General features: G+C 33.0%; 1 protein-coding gene across 1 annotated transcript in view; it reads right to left on the reverse strand.

Moving 5' to 3' along the window:
* LOC131942315 (macrophage mannose receptor 1-like) overlaps nt 1-16,646 on the reverse strand; it is a 44,195-nt gene that overhangs the window by 16,248 nt on the left and 11,301 nt on the right. The window contains exons 16-33 of the mRNA XM_059302126.1: nt 11,855-12,033; nt 11,317-11,469; nt 10,910-11,051; nt 8,900-9,072; nt 8,097-8,273; nt 7,788-7,926; nt 6,417-6,544; nt 5,930-6,092; nt 5,000-5,182; nt 4,567-4,715; nt 4,305-4,418; nt 3,264-3,379; nt 2,889-3,037; nt 2,013-2,218; nt 1,452-1,579; nt 1,139-1,194; nt 514-681; nt 222-272 (exon numbers count right to left, since the gene is read on the reverse strand). Coding sequence (XP_059158109.1) covers nt 222-272; nt 514-681; nt 1,139-1,194; nt 1,452-1,579; nt 2,013-2,218; nt 2,889-3,037; nt 3,264-3,379; nt 4,305-4,418; nt 4,567-4,715; nt 5,000-5,182; nt 5,930-6,092; nt 6,417-6,544; nt 7,788-7,926; nt 8,097-8,273; nt 8,900-9,072; nt 10,910-11,051; nt 11,317-11,469; nt 11,855-12,033 — 2,574 coding nt within the window. The remainder of the gene's footprint in view (nt 1-221; nt 273-513; nt 682-1,138; nt 1,195-1,451; nt 1,580-2,012; nt 2,219-2,888; nt 3,038-3,263; nt 3,380-4,304; nt 4,419-4,566; nt 4,716-4,999; nt 5,183-5,929; nt 6,093-6,416; nt 6,545-7,787; nt 7,927-8,096; nt 8,274-8,899; nt 9,073-10,909; nt 11,052-11,316; nt 11,470-11,854; nt 12,034-16,646) is intronic.

Genomic DNA, 16,646 nt, shown 5'->3' on the forward strand with positions numbered 1-16,646 from the left:
CACCAAGGCAAAAAATAGCAATATATAGAGAAAAATGATAATTCCACTTAATTAAGTGATTAATTCCAGTGTTAAATAATCTTTCAAGAGGTGCAAATCAAAAATTCAAGATTTGTCTCCGGGAATGGTCGCTACGCCTCTGGGGGGGGGGGGGGTGACACCATTAAGTGCCGTACCGGGTGACACATGACCTCGCTACGCCACTGGTCCGATGTACATACCTGTGTCAGGTGGTGGGTAAACTACTGGAGGAATCACCACAGTAGCTTTACCTGTAAAATTATTTTGGCAAAAAATTAACAATAAGAAAACAAGGCTTGTCACTACTATTTTGAATTCAAATTTTGTATTCATTTTGTTTGATTTCTTACCCCCTGAAAACATAAAGAAATAGATACCATTTTGCTTCTAATTTTAACTATATTGGTCTTTATCTTTACGTACAAAGAGATATAGATCATGATAATTGTAGTAAAAAAATTTCTATGAAGCATTGTAGTTCTAAAAGTTTACCTTTCTCAATACTGCATATCCATCCCTTCAGCTGTTGACAAGACTGCAGACCCAAAGCAGATGCAGTGGTCAGTAGCTCACCACACACATAGCCCACAATATCTGACCTCGGTTGACCAGTGCCCCATTTGATGAAGTTGACAACTGAACCATCTGTCCATTCATAGCCTGGAGAGTTGACCAGAAACAAAAGTTTGATCAACTATAGCTAGGGTAAAATGGATATAAGTCTGTTAAATTAAATATCAAGGTTTGAGTTTTAAGTATAGTTAGTTGGGAAACAAAAAGTAGAAATTTAAAATAAATTGTAAAAATTTTGTGACATATTAACAAATTAAATATGTTGGAAATTTCCCATTTACATTTAATTTAGTCTATTTTGGGGTGACCAATAAGAAACTCCATCAAATTATATGAATGAAGGCAATTAATTATAATATTTTTATTGTATAATTATGTAGCAAATTTTAATGACAAAAACAGTAGAAATTACTATAATTTCATTAAACACTTACTTAGTTAAATGCAATTTAGTTTTACCAGAGGAATAATCTTATTACTTATGCATATTTATAAAAGAAATAGCATTTCTTTTTTTGAAGTAAAAGCCGAGATCATTTTTTACCTGTTGATAAATCTAAATTGTTTAGACCAATCCAAAAGTTTCCACTGCTTGGGGAGCTATTAAATATAAGACATCATGTATCAATAATTACTTCTCTCAGTACTCTTATAGTTATGGAGCTAAAATATAAACCAGAATAGTTTTCATAAGTTAAGTTTAAAAAAAACCCATTCATGTTGATATATTAAATGTGGATTCAATTTTTTTTTAAAGTAAAGCTAACAAGACATACTTTAACACATACTTTAAGAGAATACTTAATGAAAGTTGTATAATGGTATTTTGACATTTAATTGCAGTTGCATAACGTTACCTGAATTTGGAGATGAGATTTTTGAAGACAGAATCACTATGAAAGCTAGCTAGATTTGCACCTTTGCTCCTGCAGTCTTCTTCAGCCTCATGCCAAGCCAGGTACGAAGTAGCATCTCCAGCATTTACCTGAGTAAGTATAGTGGTTAACAAAATCATCATTTATCTACTTAGATATTGTGTTCATTGAAAAAATGAACACGTTTTATACATGTAGTTATTTAAGTAGTTTTTGGCAGCATTAAACACTTACTATTCAAAGCAAAAAAAAAACAACAATTAATTAAAAAATAAATAAATAAATAAAACAATTAACAAACAAATAAGTTGTTAATATTAGATGGTCTATCTTTATTTAAAGCTGATTCCCCTACATATTGAAGGATTAGTATCTTGTTTTCAAAACACGTTTACCAGTTTCTTTCAAAGTAGAATATTTCGACCAATAAACAGTTCAAACTATATAGTGTTCTACAATTTTCTAATTTAATTTTTTAAAATAATTGGTTATAATTATAGATTTAATTACAGATCTTTCAGCCAGGTGTTAATTGTGAGTCACCTGATAACATAAACTGTCACCATATGTTTGCCAGCCATCTGAGCAGCTGGTTGTTGCCCCTGTTGTTGGTGTGGGGCTGGTGTTTGGTGTGGCTGTTACATTACGTGGGAGCTGACAGATGTAGCTGTTCCTGGTCTGACAGTCACTGTTGTACCACATCCCCCCATTTGCTCCTGTCCCAATACTCACACAGCTGCCAGAGGAATCTGAGTGGGGCAAGGTTATAAATAGATGGGGCAAGGTTATAAATAGATGGGGCAAGGTTATAAATAGATGAGGGAAGGTTAGAAACACAAATAAAAAAAAAATTAAACACAAAAATCCCTGTGTGTTTTGCTGGTGCATACACTTTAAAAAAAAAGTAATTTATGTCACACACCTAGGGGGAAGGGTGTTAATGCTGACTTTTGTGATTATGTATGTTGTTTAGTTGGGGATAGCATGATTGGTGCTAACTTTTTTGATTATGTATGTTGTTTAGTTCGGGGTAGCATGGTTGGTGCTGACTTTTGTGCTTTTGTATGGAGTAGCCAATTTGGTTGGGCTGATGAGCAGCATTTATTTGTATCATAATTCTGTTTTGTTTTAGGTGGGGGAACGTTGTAGCATATGTTTAGAATGTCTGGCAATATGTGATAATGTTAAAATAGTGGTAGAAGGGGAGAGGTTCAATAGTGTGATATTATTGAATGGATCATCCCTAATACAAAGACAAGGTTCAATAGTGTGATATTATTGAATGGATCATCCCTAATACAAAGACAAGGTTCAATAGTGTGATATTATTGAATGGATCATCCGTAATATGAAAACAAGGTTAAATAGTGTTATATCATTTGATGGATCATTCCTAATACGCATTTACTTCTAGACTACCTGGTTTTTGTGCTGCCCAGTTGGTAAACAAAATCTGTGAAGTCCCATAAAAATGTTGATAAAATCCAGTGGAGTTTGAATCCAAAATATCAATCCAGAAATATCCATCAGAGCGCAACAGAAAACTCGTCACAAAAGAGTTTTCTTTTCTGTATAAAAATTAAATTTAAGAGACTTAATAGTATTTTTAAATGTAACCCTTGTCCAAGATATTTATTCTTAAATATATTAAGTGATTCGATCATATTTTCACAAAAACAAATTGTCACCTTCTATAACCTTTAGTTAATTTTTTTCATTTTAATCATACATAAAAAATTGAAGCACTTCGCTGTCTAAAACTATGACAAAATAAGAACAAAACTATGAACTTACTCAGAACTTATGTGCAGAAGAGTTGCACCTTCCAGTTCACATAATGACTTTGCTGAAGTCCAACTATTTTTTAGACGATTCAGTCTAAAACATTTGTCATCAAACCCAATCCAACCCTAGAGACAAAATAAAATACAAGATGTATATGAAGCAAATTTAAGTAGAAACAAAATAAAATACAAGATGTATATGAAGCAAATTTAAGTAGAAACAAAATAAAATACAAGATGGATATGAAGCAAATTTAAGTAGAAACAAAATAAAATACAAGATGGATATGAAGCAAATTTAAGTAGAAACAAAATAAACTACAAGATGGATATGAAGCAAATTTAAGTAGAAACAAAATAAAATACAAGATGGATATGAAGCAAATGTAAGTAGAAACAAAATAAAATACAAGATGTATATGAAGCAAATTTAAGTAGAAACAAAATAAAATACAAGATGTATATGAAGCAAATTTAAGTAGAAACAAAATAAAATACAAGATGGATATGAAGCAAATTTAAGTAGAAACAAAATAAAATACAAGATGTATATGAAGCAAATTTAAGTAGAAACAAAATAAAATACAAGTTGGATATGAAGCAAATTTAAAGTAGAGACAAAATAAAATATAAGTTGGATATGAAGCAAATTTAAAGTAGAGACAAAATAAAATATAAGTTGGATATGAAGCAAATTTAAAGTAGAGACAAAATAAAATACAAGATGGACAGAAATCATCAATTTTTTTCAACCTTTGCATGTGAAAATACTGAGCACTATGAATAGCTGTCTTTAAGTTCCTGACCTGAGTCAGGTACCCATTAGAGATAAATATACACATGCATATTCTATAGACTTAGCCGGTGAATTGGAGTGTAGAAATGTAGATTAACAATCATTGCACTACCACTTAATGTTGTCTCCCCAAACTGATTTGCCAGATATAAAATATTTTTTTTTAAGTTGTAGCAAAAAGCCTATAAATATATTTTATACAGTTAGTTTGCAATCTCTGTTGATCAATAGGAATAAAGATAATGTATCATGAACCTGCAAACAGCCTGTGTCTTGCCTAACATTGACAGGGGCATCAGATGCTTTCTTCTTCATTTTACATATAAAAGGGATGTAACTCTCACTGTATGTAGTGGCCCATCTCCCATCCTGCAAGTATCACATACAAAATAATTTAATGAAATATAAAGAAGTGATAAAAGTGCTAACATTCTGTTGGAATTACACAAGAGTTATAAACCATGAGGAAACTAAACTTTTGGCTGATAAGAATGTAGGAGAGTATATGAAGACATACCTGATCTATGGTGACACTATGTGCATCAAGACCTGGATCAGTCTGGGGCTGATGTGCTCCCCAGTTTGTGAACAAAACCTCTTTCTGAGAGGACCAATCAAAAGTTAGTTGAAGTTTCAAGTCATTGAGCCCAATCCAAGCCTTGGTAACTAAAAAAATGTTTTTATTCTTAGTATAATATTTAGGTGCAAACATTAAAAAATACTTATCCCCTAATAATAATGGCATTTAATTTAATATGGAAGAAAGTTGCATATTATGATCAATATTTTAATTATTGAAACTTTAAATCTATGTAATAAAATAATTAATTTTTGTTTAAATAACTAACTTAATTTTAATTTTTAGAATAACTGACTTCATAAACCCTTATTTTAAAACATTACTAAAGATTCAAACATGTTTTGAATGAAACTACAAAGAAAGAATGTACCATTATCAGTGAGCAGACTAGATATAAAGATGTTTTCCTGCCTGTCCACAACATCAGCTAGATCAGATGACAGTTTGGCACAAGTTGATGATGCATCACTCCAAGTTTTTGGTTGTCCCACCAACATGTAGCAGCTGTCTCTGTATGGCCGCCACCCATTTGGGCACACTAAACTTGAAGCACCTATACTCAAATAGACATGCCAGTACAGTTTTTTTTATAAAGTAGCCAAATGAGTTTAAAGTATTTATAATAAAAAGCCAATGGACTTTAAGTACTAAAACAAACAAGCACAGTTTTTCAAAAATAAAATAACCAAATCACTTTAAAGTATTTCAACAAACCAGTACAGTTTTCTATAAAATAGTCAAATAATTTTAAAGTATATGTTGCAGTTGGTATTGAATAAAAATACAGTTAATGCTATGATATCTGAGAAGATTACCAGTTTTACTACCTTTAGCTCTGTTTACATCATACTATTAAATTATTATAAGTCAGGGCTACAATATAAGTAGTTATTGTTGTAATAATACTGTAAATTTATCCTTACTTTGAACTATACATTAAGTAATTAATGGTAACTTAATTTTAGCTAGCTTTACACTAAAGATAAAATTTGTCATTATTGGGGATTATGATTCCAAATGACATTATACCAATCAACTTCGTCTCTTGCACAAAATTTTTTTATTTTACTGTATTTAAGAATTAGGTAGAAAATAACTACTAGAGTGAATTATATACTAAACATTAAGTTTCTGATTATGTTTTAACTTGTATGTAATATGAAGTGCTGCTATAGCAATACTTTCAGCAGAAATGAAGTTAAAAATGTCTCTCTACTTGAAGGATTCACCAATCATTTTTGTAGCAATAGATTGTTTCATGGCCAGGTCCTAAAAATTCAACTTCAACTTTTTAACTTACTCAAGCCTGTACTGTAGATCAAATTAGCCTTGTCTCCCCCACACACCTTGTCTGAGTAGGGATCCAGACATAGAGTGGAGCAGTCATTGGATGGACCATACATGCCATAGTCATTTCCACAGGAGCACAGGGTACTATTCTCCAACCCAGCATAGCTAAAACCCTGAATATGTATATGGGGTTCTTGTTTCAATAAATAAGTCTATGGGAATATGCATGTAGGATTCTTGTGTCAATAAAATTAACAATGGGAATATGTATATGGTATTCTTAAGTCAATAAATAGACCTACGGGAACATGAATATGGAGTTATTGTCAATAAACATGCCTAGATGTTCACTTCAAATATTAGATACATATGTTATCATATTAAGCTTCATCACTAGTTTACTATAGTTTTTTCTGATATTTGCTAAAAGATATGACATTACATTTATAAATACATGTAATTTGGCTTGATAAAAAGAAGAAGCAATGTAGGCCTACCTTTTGGAAACAAAGAGAGACGCAAGAATCTGGAAAAATGTTGGCAAATTTGTCCAGCTGTGGCGTAAACGGAAGGTCTGGGTCAGCGATCTCATCAGCATAACAGCCCAGTGGTGACATAGTAGGCTCTACAACACATCAAATACAATTTTAACTATCTCATCAGCATAACAGCTCAGTCGTGACATAGTAGGCTCTACAACACATCAAACAAATACAATTTTAACTATCTCATCAGCATAACAACCTAGTGGTGACATAGTGGGCTCTACAACACATCAAACAAATACAATTTTAACTATCTCATCAGCATAACAGCCCAGTGGTGACATAGTAGGCTCTACAACACATCAAATACAATTTTAACTATCTCATCAGCATAACAGCCCAGTGGTGACATAGTGGGCTCTACAACACATCAAACAAATACAATTTTAACTATCTCATCAGCATAACAACCTAGTGGTGACATAGTGGGCTCTACAACACATCAAACAAATACAATTTTAACTATCTCATCAGCATAACAGCCCAGTGGTGACATAGTAGGCTCTACAACACATCAAATACAATTTTAACTATCTCATCAGCATAACAGCCCAGTGGTGACATAGTGGGCTCTACAACACAACAAACAAATACAATTTTAACTATTTCATCAGCATAACAACCTAGTGGTGACATAGTAGGCTCTACAACACATCAAATACAATTTTAACTATCTCATCAGCATAACAACCCAGTGGTGACATAGTAGGCTCTACATCACATCAAACAAATATAATTTTAAATTTCTCATCAGCATAACAGCCCAGTGGTGACATAGTAGGCTCTACATCACATCAAATACAATTTTAACTATCTCATCAGCATAACAGCCCAGTGGTGACATAGTAGGCTCTACAACACAACAAACAAATATAATTTTAACTATCTCATCAGCATAACAACCTAGTGGTGACATAGTAGGCTCTACAACACATCAAACAAGTACAATTTTAACTATTTTATCAGCATAACAGCCCAGTGGTGACTTAGTAGGCTCTACAAAACATAAAAAAAAATAACTTTTAACTTTTGCAAGGAGAGATACAATGGTTAAAGTCATTTTAAAATTTTTAAAAATATATAAAATAAGGATTCAACAATACAAATAGATAATTTAAAAAACAAGTAACAAACAAAGGCTGTTCAAGAAAATATAAATTTAATAAAACAAAATAAATTTAAAATGTAAAATTTACAGACATATTAAATTTTAAAGAATAAAAATTTACTAGAATTGACACAGAAAACTATTTAAACTTTAAAAATATAAAAGCGAAACAATTTTTGTTTCTAAAAGCTTTGAAAACCTAAAAAATAGCTTACGTGGGCAAGCATAGACCTCCCACCTAAGGGCTATGGATCTTTGAAACTCATGAGGCCAGAGCTGAACATATCTTGCAGCTACTGGTGGAGATAATTCATTTTTAAGCACAGTAGAGCCATCAAAGTTACCTTGGTACAGCTAGGAATGAAAACAATAAAACATTTTAGTTTTATCCATGTTATTTTTTGACTAATAAATCATGTATAGTAATACTTCTAATCAATTTTTTTTCCATTTCTTATTTTTCCTAATTAATAAATATACCAAGTTGTTAATTTGATTTAAAAAAAAAAACTAATCTAGCTTACATTTGATTGGGAGGGGACAGTATACTTTGAAGTGTGGTATGTGGTATTTCCTTGATAACTGCTGTAGGTACTGCTGCCATTTGAAAAAGACAGGAAGTAACTTTTGACCCATGACCCATCTGACTGTGACCCTTGTGTAGCCACTGCTGTGATCTGAGCTATGAAACCCAAATCTAGCTAAGAAAGAGATGTGAGATTGTTATATTAAAAATTATTAATATACATGTTAATTGTATAACCATTTGTTAACAAGTGTTATTATAAGTATGAAAAGTAAACTTATAATCAATTTCTAATAATAACTTGTGTCTTTAATATGTCTTTGGTGTATGGGTGGACTATATGTCAATACCAAACCCAGCATCACTTAATTTCCCAACATAAATTCAGAGCTTCAAGGACTCTGGGACTTAAGGTTCTGAACACACAGCTTTGGTGTGAGATATCATTTGCTCTACTGCTTGACCACAACTTCCTATTCAATAAATATACATTTGATTAAATAATTAATTGCGTGTCAACATGTAATGTACCGTAGAACCTGTTTACTCTGACTTCAGCCTGCTTTTCTTTTTGGATTTGCTTCCATAGCCTTTGTAAACCAAGAACTAACTACAAGGCAGCAGTTGTTTGATTTTGGAGTTACCTCTCCTAGATGGGTTGCTGGCCACAAATATCAAGCCCATGGAACAAACTCAGAATTGTTGGAGTTAGCCATCATGTGTGCTCCCCCTGCCTGAGATTATCCATAGTTTCTACACTAAAGGTTCCTGTTGGTCTCACTGATGAAAACATAACTTTACCATAATATAAGATGAATCCGCTTGTGTAGCTTCTATGGGCTTCCAGCCATCAGACTGATCTCCCTCTTTAGGTGTGTTTAAGATGGACCTGTCTGTGGTGTGGAACATTTGGTCGCTGGATGAGGTCATCATGACATTTGGCTTGTTGGCAATCATTGGTTCAGCTCGACAGCCTAGGAGTGTCAAATGTTAATTAATATTTTAAATATTGTTTTTTGTTGATAACTGTTTGTTATAACACAATATTTTGCCTGTCAATCATCAGGTGTGTATTAATTAATAGTTACATAATCAACATATAACACTAGTATGTCAACTATTTAAACATTTGAAACTATGTTAAAGCTAACGACAGAAATATCACAAAAGCATTTTTTGAGTTTAAAATGTAGATAGGCCCACGATTCATAATAAAGGTGAATTTTAATGCACTTTATTTGATGTGTGCTAAGCATTTTGCTTTAATCATTTTACTATTTATAAGTGCATTAATGGACACCACCGAGTTGACAAGAATCCTTCCATTATATTGTTGAAATTGATTAAAAAAAACATGTTTTTTTTTTAGATTTTACAATCAAAGCAACTTTAAAACTAATAAAAAATAAAAATTATGCCTAAAAATAACTCAGAAATTTAATACTTTTAGAATCAATGTTATAAAGTTGCAAATCCAGAGAACTGGAAAATAATTTTTTGAGTTTAAGGCTACAATTGTAATTATTTTCATCAAGCCTAAGTTATAACACGTTTTACTTTTGTAACATAAATATTGCTTGGCTGTACAGGAACTCTTTGATCAAATTTCTGAGCCCCAAATATCAGTTGTTTACAAAATTTTGTCAATAAAGTTTTTAAATAAAATTATACTATTTGAAACTACATGTCCTATTTCTGCAATTTTAAAATTTTTTTTGTATGATAACATTTATGCTAGGCTATCAAATGGCAGAATGTCTTTGTTTATATTGCCATTACCACATGAAAACGAAATTACTTTTGCCTTTTTAAAAAAAATTGTGTTTGATTGCCAAAAAAGCTAAATGTCAAATACATCCACTCTTTTTTTAACGTAGGTATCATAGCGCTCACTGGATAACCTGGGGCACCAGATTGCACTCTACTGAAATTTTTTTCCCACCAGGAGTATTCTCAACAACGCCATGGGGCATGCTATATGAAAGCCTTCAGTGTATGTTAATCACCTTTTCGGTGCCGACCATAGGAAATTTTAATTTTTTTTTTCGCAGAAATCTTCTCTGGAGTGTTCTCATCTACTCCCCAAATTTTCAAGGCTCTCGGATGAATGGTGTCAAATCAATTTTAACTTATATTTTTTATATACTATATATTGAAAAAAATCCCACAGGACACTGCCATTGCAAAATTTCAAAAAAAAGATTTTTATGCAAAACCTCTACATCAACTACCCAAAATTTCATGGTGATTGGATGAATGGTGTTAAGCCGCAATTGAATTTATTTTTATAAACTGTGTATATCAAATCACGCCCTGCTGGGGCGCCACCCCTGGGAATTTGAAATTTTTTTCTTAGAAAACTTCCCAGGAGTGTTCTCAACAACTTCCCATAGTTTCATGGTGATTGGATAAAGTTGTATCAATGCATAAAGACAGACAGACAGACAAATATTGCCTTTTATAGTAATAGATAACTTTTAGTTACAGCATACGTAATTTAAAAAATATTTAATGGACCTCTTGGATAATTTTGAGGCTATTTTCTGAGTCTATTAGACTTTGTTTACAGTGTATGGCTATTTGTGGCTAAAGTAAATATTGCATATGTAATCGCATGATAGCTCACAGATGAACAATAATTCATTAGCCATGATGATCCACCAGATAAGAAGGGTAACTTTACTAACTTATTCACACTATGTAATATTTTTATGAATAAGCTATCTTTTCATTAAATCAAATTCTTAGCTGTGAAATCTGTAAGAGGCAGCTTTCATTAAAAACATTAAAAAAAAAAAAAATTGTAATCACCGGTGGAACAAACCAGGACATCAAACTTGAGGGCAGCAACCAGATTTTTCTCCACCACAACCAACCTGACAACCCTGGCCAGAACACTGGACCCCAAGTAAACTGTGACCATTGGTGAGTTGGCGGTCACTCCATCAAATATCTGGATAAAGTTAATGGTAGCTCAATCTTTTTGTGTTGTGAAAACCATTCAATTTAAATATAATTCCTACGCATTAATTTTGTCAGATGTTATTTTTTAATACGATATTGCCTGCTGAGCACATATACACTTATCAGAATAAACCTAGTTTAGATGCTTTATTTAAAAATAAATGAATAAACAAACTAAAAAAGATATATATATATATATATATATATAAATTATGCATCTATTTAATGCCAGTTTGTCAGTCTTAGATACATACGCGTGGTTGAGAATATGGTTCTGTGTAGTTGACAAAGTCATTTATAGCACCATCCTGACTGAACATTAGGGAGAATTTGGTGACATAGTTGTTCACGGCAGAATTTTTTAGAATGCTGACACCTCTCACAATTCTGTCTTTACCTAGGTCAACCTGTTGCAGAGTTTCAATTACGAATCATAAAATTTCAATTTGTGCAAAACATGAGGAGGAAAAATATTTTACAGTATTTTCTGGTTAACACTTTAGAAGAAATTTAAGATATCAAATTAGAATTTTTCTAAAAGATATTTTTTAAAAATAAAGTAAATAAATAAATATGCAAAACAATGAAAATGTAGGTCTTTGATCTCTGTTAGAATTGTTTCATAAAGTTTAATTTAAAAATTCTATAGGCCATACCTTTTAAAAAAAAAAGGTAATGTTTTTTTCCCCATAATGTTGCATTCAGCAGTTAGATTTCTAAGAACAATCTATTTCCCTTGACCTAGATATATCACATAGTTCCAGAATAAACCAGATCAACATTTTATTTTACCTGTATCCATGGATTCAAATCCTGATCCTCAGGTATCCAATATTGCGGATATTTGTTTTCTTGCACTGGCCTTAACCTTGCATTCCAGGCCTCATGGCCCAACTTGGCAGATGATGATGTGATCTGTTGATCACTGACAATCAGAGGACCACTCATGGCATATTCTGGCTCACACAAATCTGCAACAGAACCAAAATAGGAGTTCTTACAAAACATTTTTCAAGCTCTTGAGCCAATAAATAGATTATAATTAGTTATGAATATTTAAATATTTTAAAGAAAATTGTCAGGGTTTTTTTAAAGATGCTCATGTCTTATGTGGCTAAGAGAAAACATAAGCAGAATTTAAGCTGTTTGTACTGGAGGTAATTATGAAAAAAAATGGCAGAATAATATTCGTCTTTTAAAAATGAGGCTTTTTTTTTTAAATTTACATTTTTGATAGTGAAAGCATTTTAAAGCAACACAAGCATGCCATTGCAAACTGCAATAATGTAACATAAATCAACTGTATTTTTCAGGGTGTGTTACCTAACACCGCGTTTACACTTACGACAATGTTACTAGACTTGACCTACTAAAGTGTATACTAAACATGTTACGAGTATATGGAACATCTTCTGAGTCGCAGGGCACAAAACCACGCCCCTTTTTGTGTTCTGGGTCAAGTTTTTGTCATCGCTCGCTGAGCGAAAACATTGGACATGTTCTGAATTTTCAGATGAGTGCGCATGCGTCAAAAGTAGTAAGCGCATCATAGGTCTCAGCTGATTGCAAAATTAAATATAGATTCTATAATGATTTTGAGTTTTTGAACACACGATTTCATAATTTATAATTTCTCTAGGCCCTGCTAAAATTTACATTTTTATCATTTCTTTTTATTTCTTTAATTAAATTCCAAACACGTTTTAATGAAATAATATCTAAGGCATTATAATTTTGCCTTAAAACTGTAATGGATTGACGATAGAAGCATGTGGTTGTATATAAAACGTTTATTGGCCTTCAACTACCTGATGATAACAAGAGAGGATGGAAGTGACGAGAGACAAAGATATATATACATGTAAGGGACATCACTCAAGATAACAGTATAAATATAATACTAATACAAGAAGAGTGAGTTCCCTTGACTTCACAAGTCTCACTATATTACATCCCTTTACCCTTAGTAAACACAACACATCTCTCAATAGAACAATTTGCAGTATCCTAAAATCACCAATTATATTGTAACATGAACACTATGGTAGATTACATCCTTACAAACAATGCACAATATGTTACAACATAATTAAAATACAAAACAATGATGTCAAAGTCCTTTTGACCTTTAAAATCATAGGTCTAACTTATTTGGGACTTTGATTGTCCTGCTTGACCTTCTCAGTGGCTTTTGATTTGGTGACTCAAGATTCTGACCATCTGGATTCTCTATCTCAGGAGGTCTAGGATCAAAATCATTAATTCCAGAATTTACATTTTCTGACTCCAGACTACTTGGTTCACTCATATCAACAGAACTTGGTTGTGGAACAAACTGAGTTGGTGTGAACTGTTCAGATTTGGTGGGATTGATAGATTCACACTTATTATCTGCACAAGTTATTTTTAACTGGTCTGCATGTCTACGGACAATAAGTCCATCATTTGTTTTTACTTTATAAGACACAGGTCCTGTACATTGAACAATTTGACCTGGTATCCATTTTTCCTTTCTCCCATAATTTCTTAGATACACATTCTCATTAACTCCAAATTCTCTTTCAATGGATGTCTTGTCATGATTTAATGGAACTATTTTTGAATTGGCATCTGAAAGTATTATGCTATTATTCAGATCCTTAACTGACAGATTTCTTTGATTGATCAATTTTCTCAGGTAATCTGATAGTGCTTTTTAGTAACCAAAAATACTGTTTAAAAGTAATATCCTGGACCATATCACTTTGCAACTGTGATCCAGTATTTGAAGTGGGTGTATTAAATGGCAAAAATCTTTTTTTTTTTTCTTTTGATGTTACCCTTTTAGTTTCTGTAAGTGCTAATGATGTTAGCAAAGTTGTTTGATGATCACATTCCTTCTTACTAATGTATTCTCTTTAAAAGCATTTGAAATTGCCATATCACCATAATCATTTATTAAGTTACAAATACTTTGTTTAGGCAACTCTGACTGATAATGGACTGCATCTTCTCCATCTTTTATATTATCTTCACAAAGGTTTTTATTTCTTATTTTATATGGCCTTAAGTCATCATTCACAGACTCTTCAGGCCAACCATTCTTACAGTACTCATATACTTTTATTAAGCACTCATCTTTTTGTGTTTCTCTTTTAATATCATTCACATTTATATTGGAGTTATCCATGATAGCGAAGAGAACAAATACATCTTCTGGTACATAGCTAAGGCTTTGGTTTTTTAAAGGTAATCTACTAAGACTATCTGCACTATTCTCAGATCCAGGTTTGTATTTCAATTCATAATTGTATGCAGTTAGTGTGATAGCCCATCTTTGAATTCTTGGTGAGGCATGCTCAGGTAGGGTTTTGTTTTCTCCAAATAAACCTAGCAATGGTTTATGATCTGTAAAGATGGTGAACTTCCTACCAAACAGAAACTTATGAAATTTCTTAACACCAAAAATGATGCCTAAGCCTTCCCTATCTAACTGAGAGAATAATTTTTCTCAGCCTGGTTCAAAGATCTACTGGCAAAAGCAATGGGTCTGTCACCCTTTTCATCTATGTGGGATAAGACTGCTCCTACACCATCAGGTGAAGCATCACATGTTAAGATAAGTCTTTTCCCTGGGTCATAGTGAGTTAGTAAGGTGTCAGAAGACAAAGCTTCTTTTGCTGTATTAAAAGCAGCTTCTTGTTGTTTACCCCAGTGCCAAGTTGCATTTTTCTGTAGCAGCTTGTACAGTGGTGATAGTTTACCAGACAGATTCCCTATGAACTTTGCATAGTAATTTATCAAGCCCAAAAAAGCTCTTAGTTGTTGGGTATTTTCAGGTTTGGGTGCTTCTTTAATGGCTTTTGTTTTCTCAGGTTGAGGTCTGATACCTTGCTTGCTTAATATATAACCAAGAAAACTAATTTCTGTCAGCATGAATTGACATTTATCTTTGTTTATCTTTAAACCTTTTTCACCAACTATTTTCAAGACTTTATCAAGTGTTTTAAGATGTTCAGTGTCATTCTTACCAGTTATGTACACATTGTCAAAGTAAACACAAACATTTGGAATATCCCTAAAAATACTGTCCATGACAGCCTGGAAAATTCCAGGGCTGGATGATATACCAAAACATAGTCTTTCATATTGGTAGAGTCCTTTATGTGTGTTTATTGTCGTATAGACTTTTGAATCTGGATGCAGTTCTAGTTGAGTGTAAGCATGACTAAAGTCTAATTCAGTGAATTTGTCTCCTCCTGCCAAATTCAAAGAAATTTCCTCAATGTTAGGAATAGGGTACCTATTTAGCTCTATTTGCTTATTCAGTGTAGCTTTATAGTCTCCACAAATTCTTACAGAACCATCCTTCTTTAACACTGGCACAATGGGCGTTGCCCAATCGGAATAGTCTACCTTCTTTATGATGCCATTAGATTCCAATCTACTTAGCTCATTTTCAATTTTATTCCTCATTGCATAAGGTGGAACTCTAGCTTTGCAGTATCTTGGATTTGTGTCTTTAATGCTTATCTTCACTGTTCTATCATTTAGTAATCCAGGATTACCAAAAACACATTTATTTTCAGATATAACTTTATCTATTGAAGTAAGACTAGATTCTCTTGCATTGTTCAATGAACATATACTCTCCCAATTTAACTTAAGATCAACTAACCAGTTCCTACCTAGTAATGGTGGTCCATTTCCTTCAACCACAAGAAGAGGAAGTTTAACACTTTGACCATTATAACTTACATGAACCATACACTCTCCTATTACCGGAACATTGTCACCAGTGTATGTTGTTAAACACTTGTGACATGGTTGTAGAGGCACTGATCCTCCTGTGACAGCGTCAAAGTCCTTCTTTGTGATGACTGTTAGAGATGCTCCAGTGTCAAGTTGGAAGCTGATGCTCTTACCGTTGATATAAACTGGTACATTGATGGGAGCATGACTTATTGATTTCACAGAGAACAGGTTGAAATCCGGCTGCGAATCAGTTTGAGCATTTTCACAGGTAGAGTGGTTCATTGGTTGGGTTAGGTAGTCTTGGTGAGAGTTAACATAGTGCTGCCTTTGGTTGCGGTACTGTCTTGACTGGCTAGATTTAGCAACAGACGAAGACTTTGCAAAGCAGGCCTTAGCAATGTGACCTTGCTTACTGCATTTATAACAAGTTGCTGACTTGAACTTGCATTGATGAGATGCATGGGGACCGTTGCATCGATGACATTTTTGATAATTATTACTAGATTTAGATCTAGGCTTTGAACGTGCAGGCTGTTTAGCATAAGTTGAAATGCTCTGATGGGGTTGGTGTTTGTTGACTAACCTGCTGGCTACTGCATGGATCCCTGAGGGCGTTAGAGATCTCGCCGCATCAGATGACTGCTGGAATGAAGTTGCTAGTTGTATTGCTTTTTCTAATGTTAGATCTGACTCGAGAAGCAACTTTCTTTGAACATCAGGGCTGTTTACACCTGTCACAAACTTTTCACATAGTCTGTCAGACAGCGTGTCTCCGAATTCACAAAATTCACTTAAATGACGTAAACCAGCAACATATTCTGATATTGACTCGTTTGGTTGACGAGTCCTA

Source organism: Physella acuta, unplaced genomic scaffold (assembly GCF_028476545.2).
Source record: "Physella acuta isolate Inbredline_101_S28 unplaced genomic scaffold, ASM2847654v3 ptg000400l, whole genome shotgun sequence".
Taxonomy (NCBI): domain Eukaryota; kingdom Metazoa; phylum Mollusca; class Gastropoda; family Physidae; genus Physella; species Physella acuta.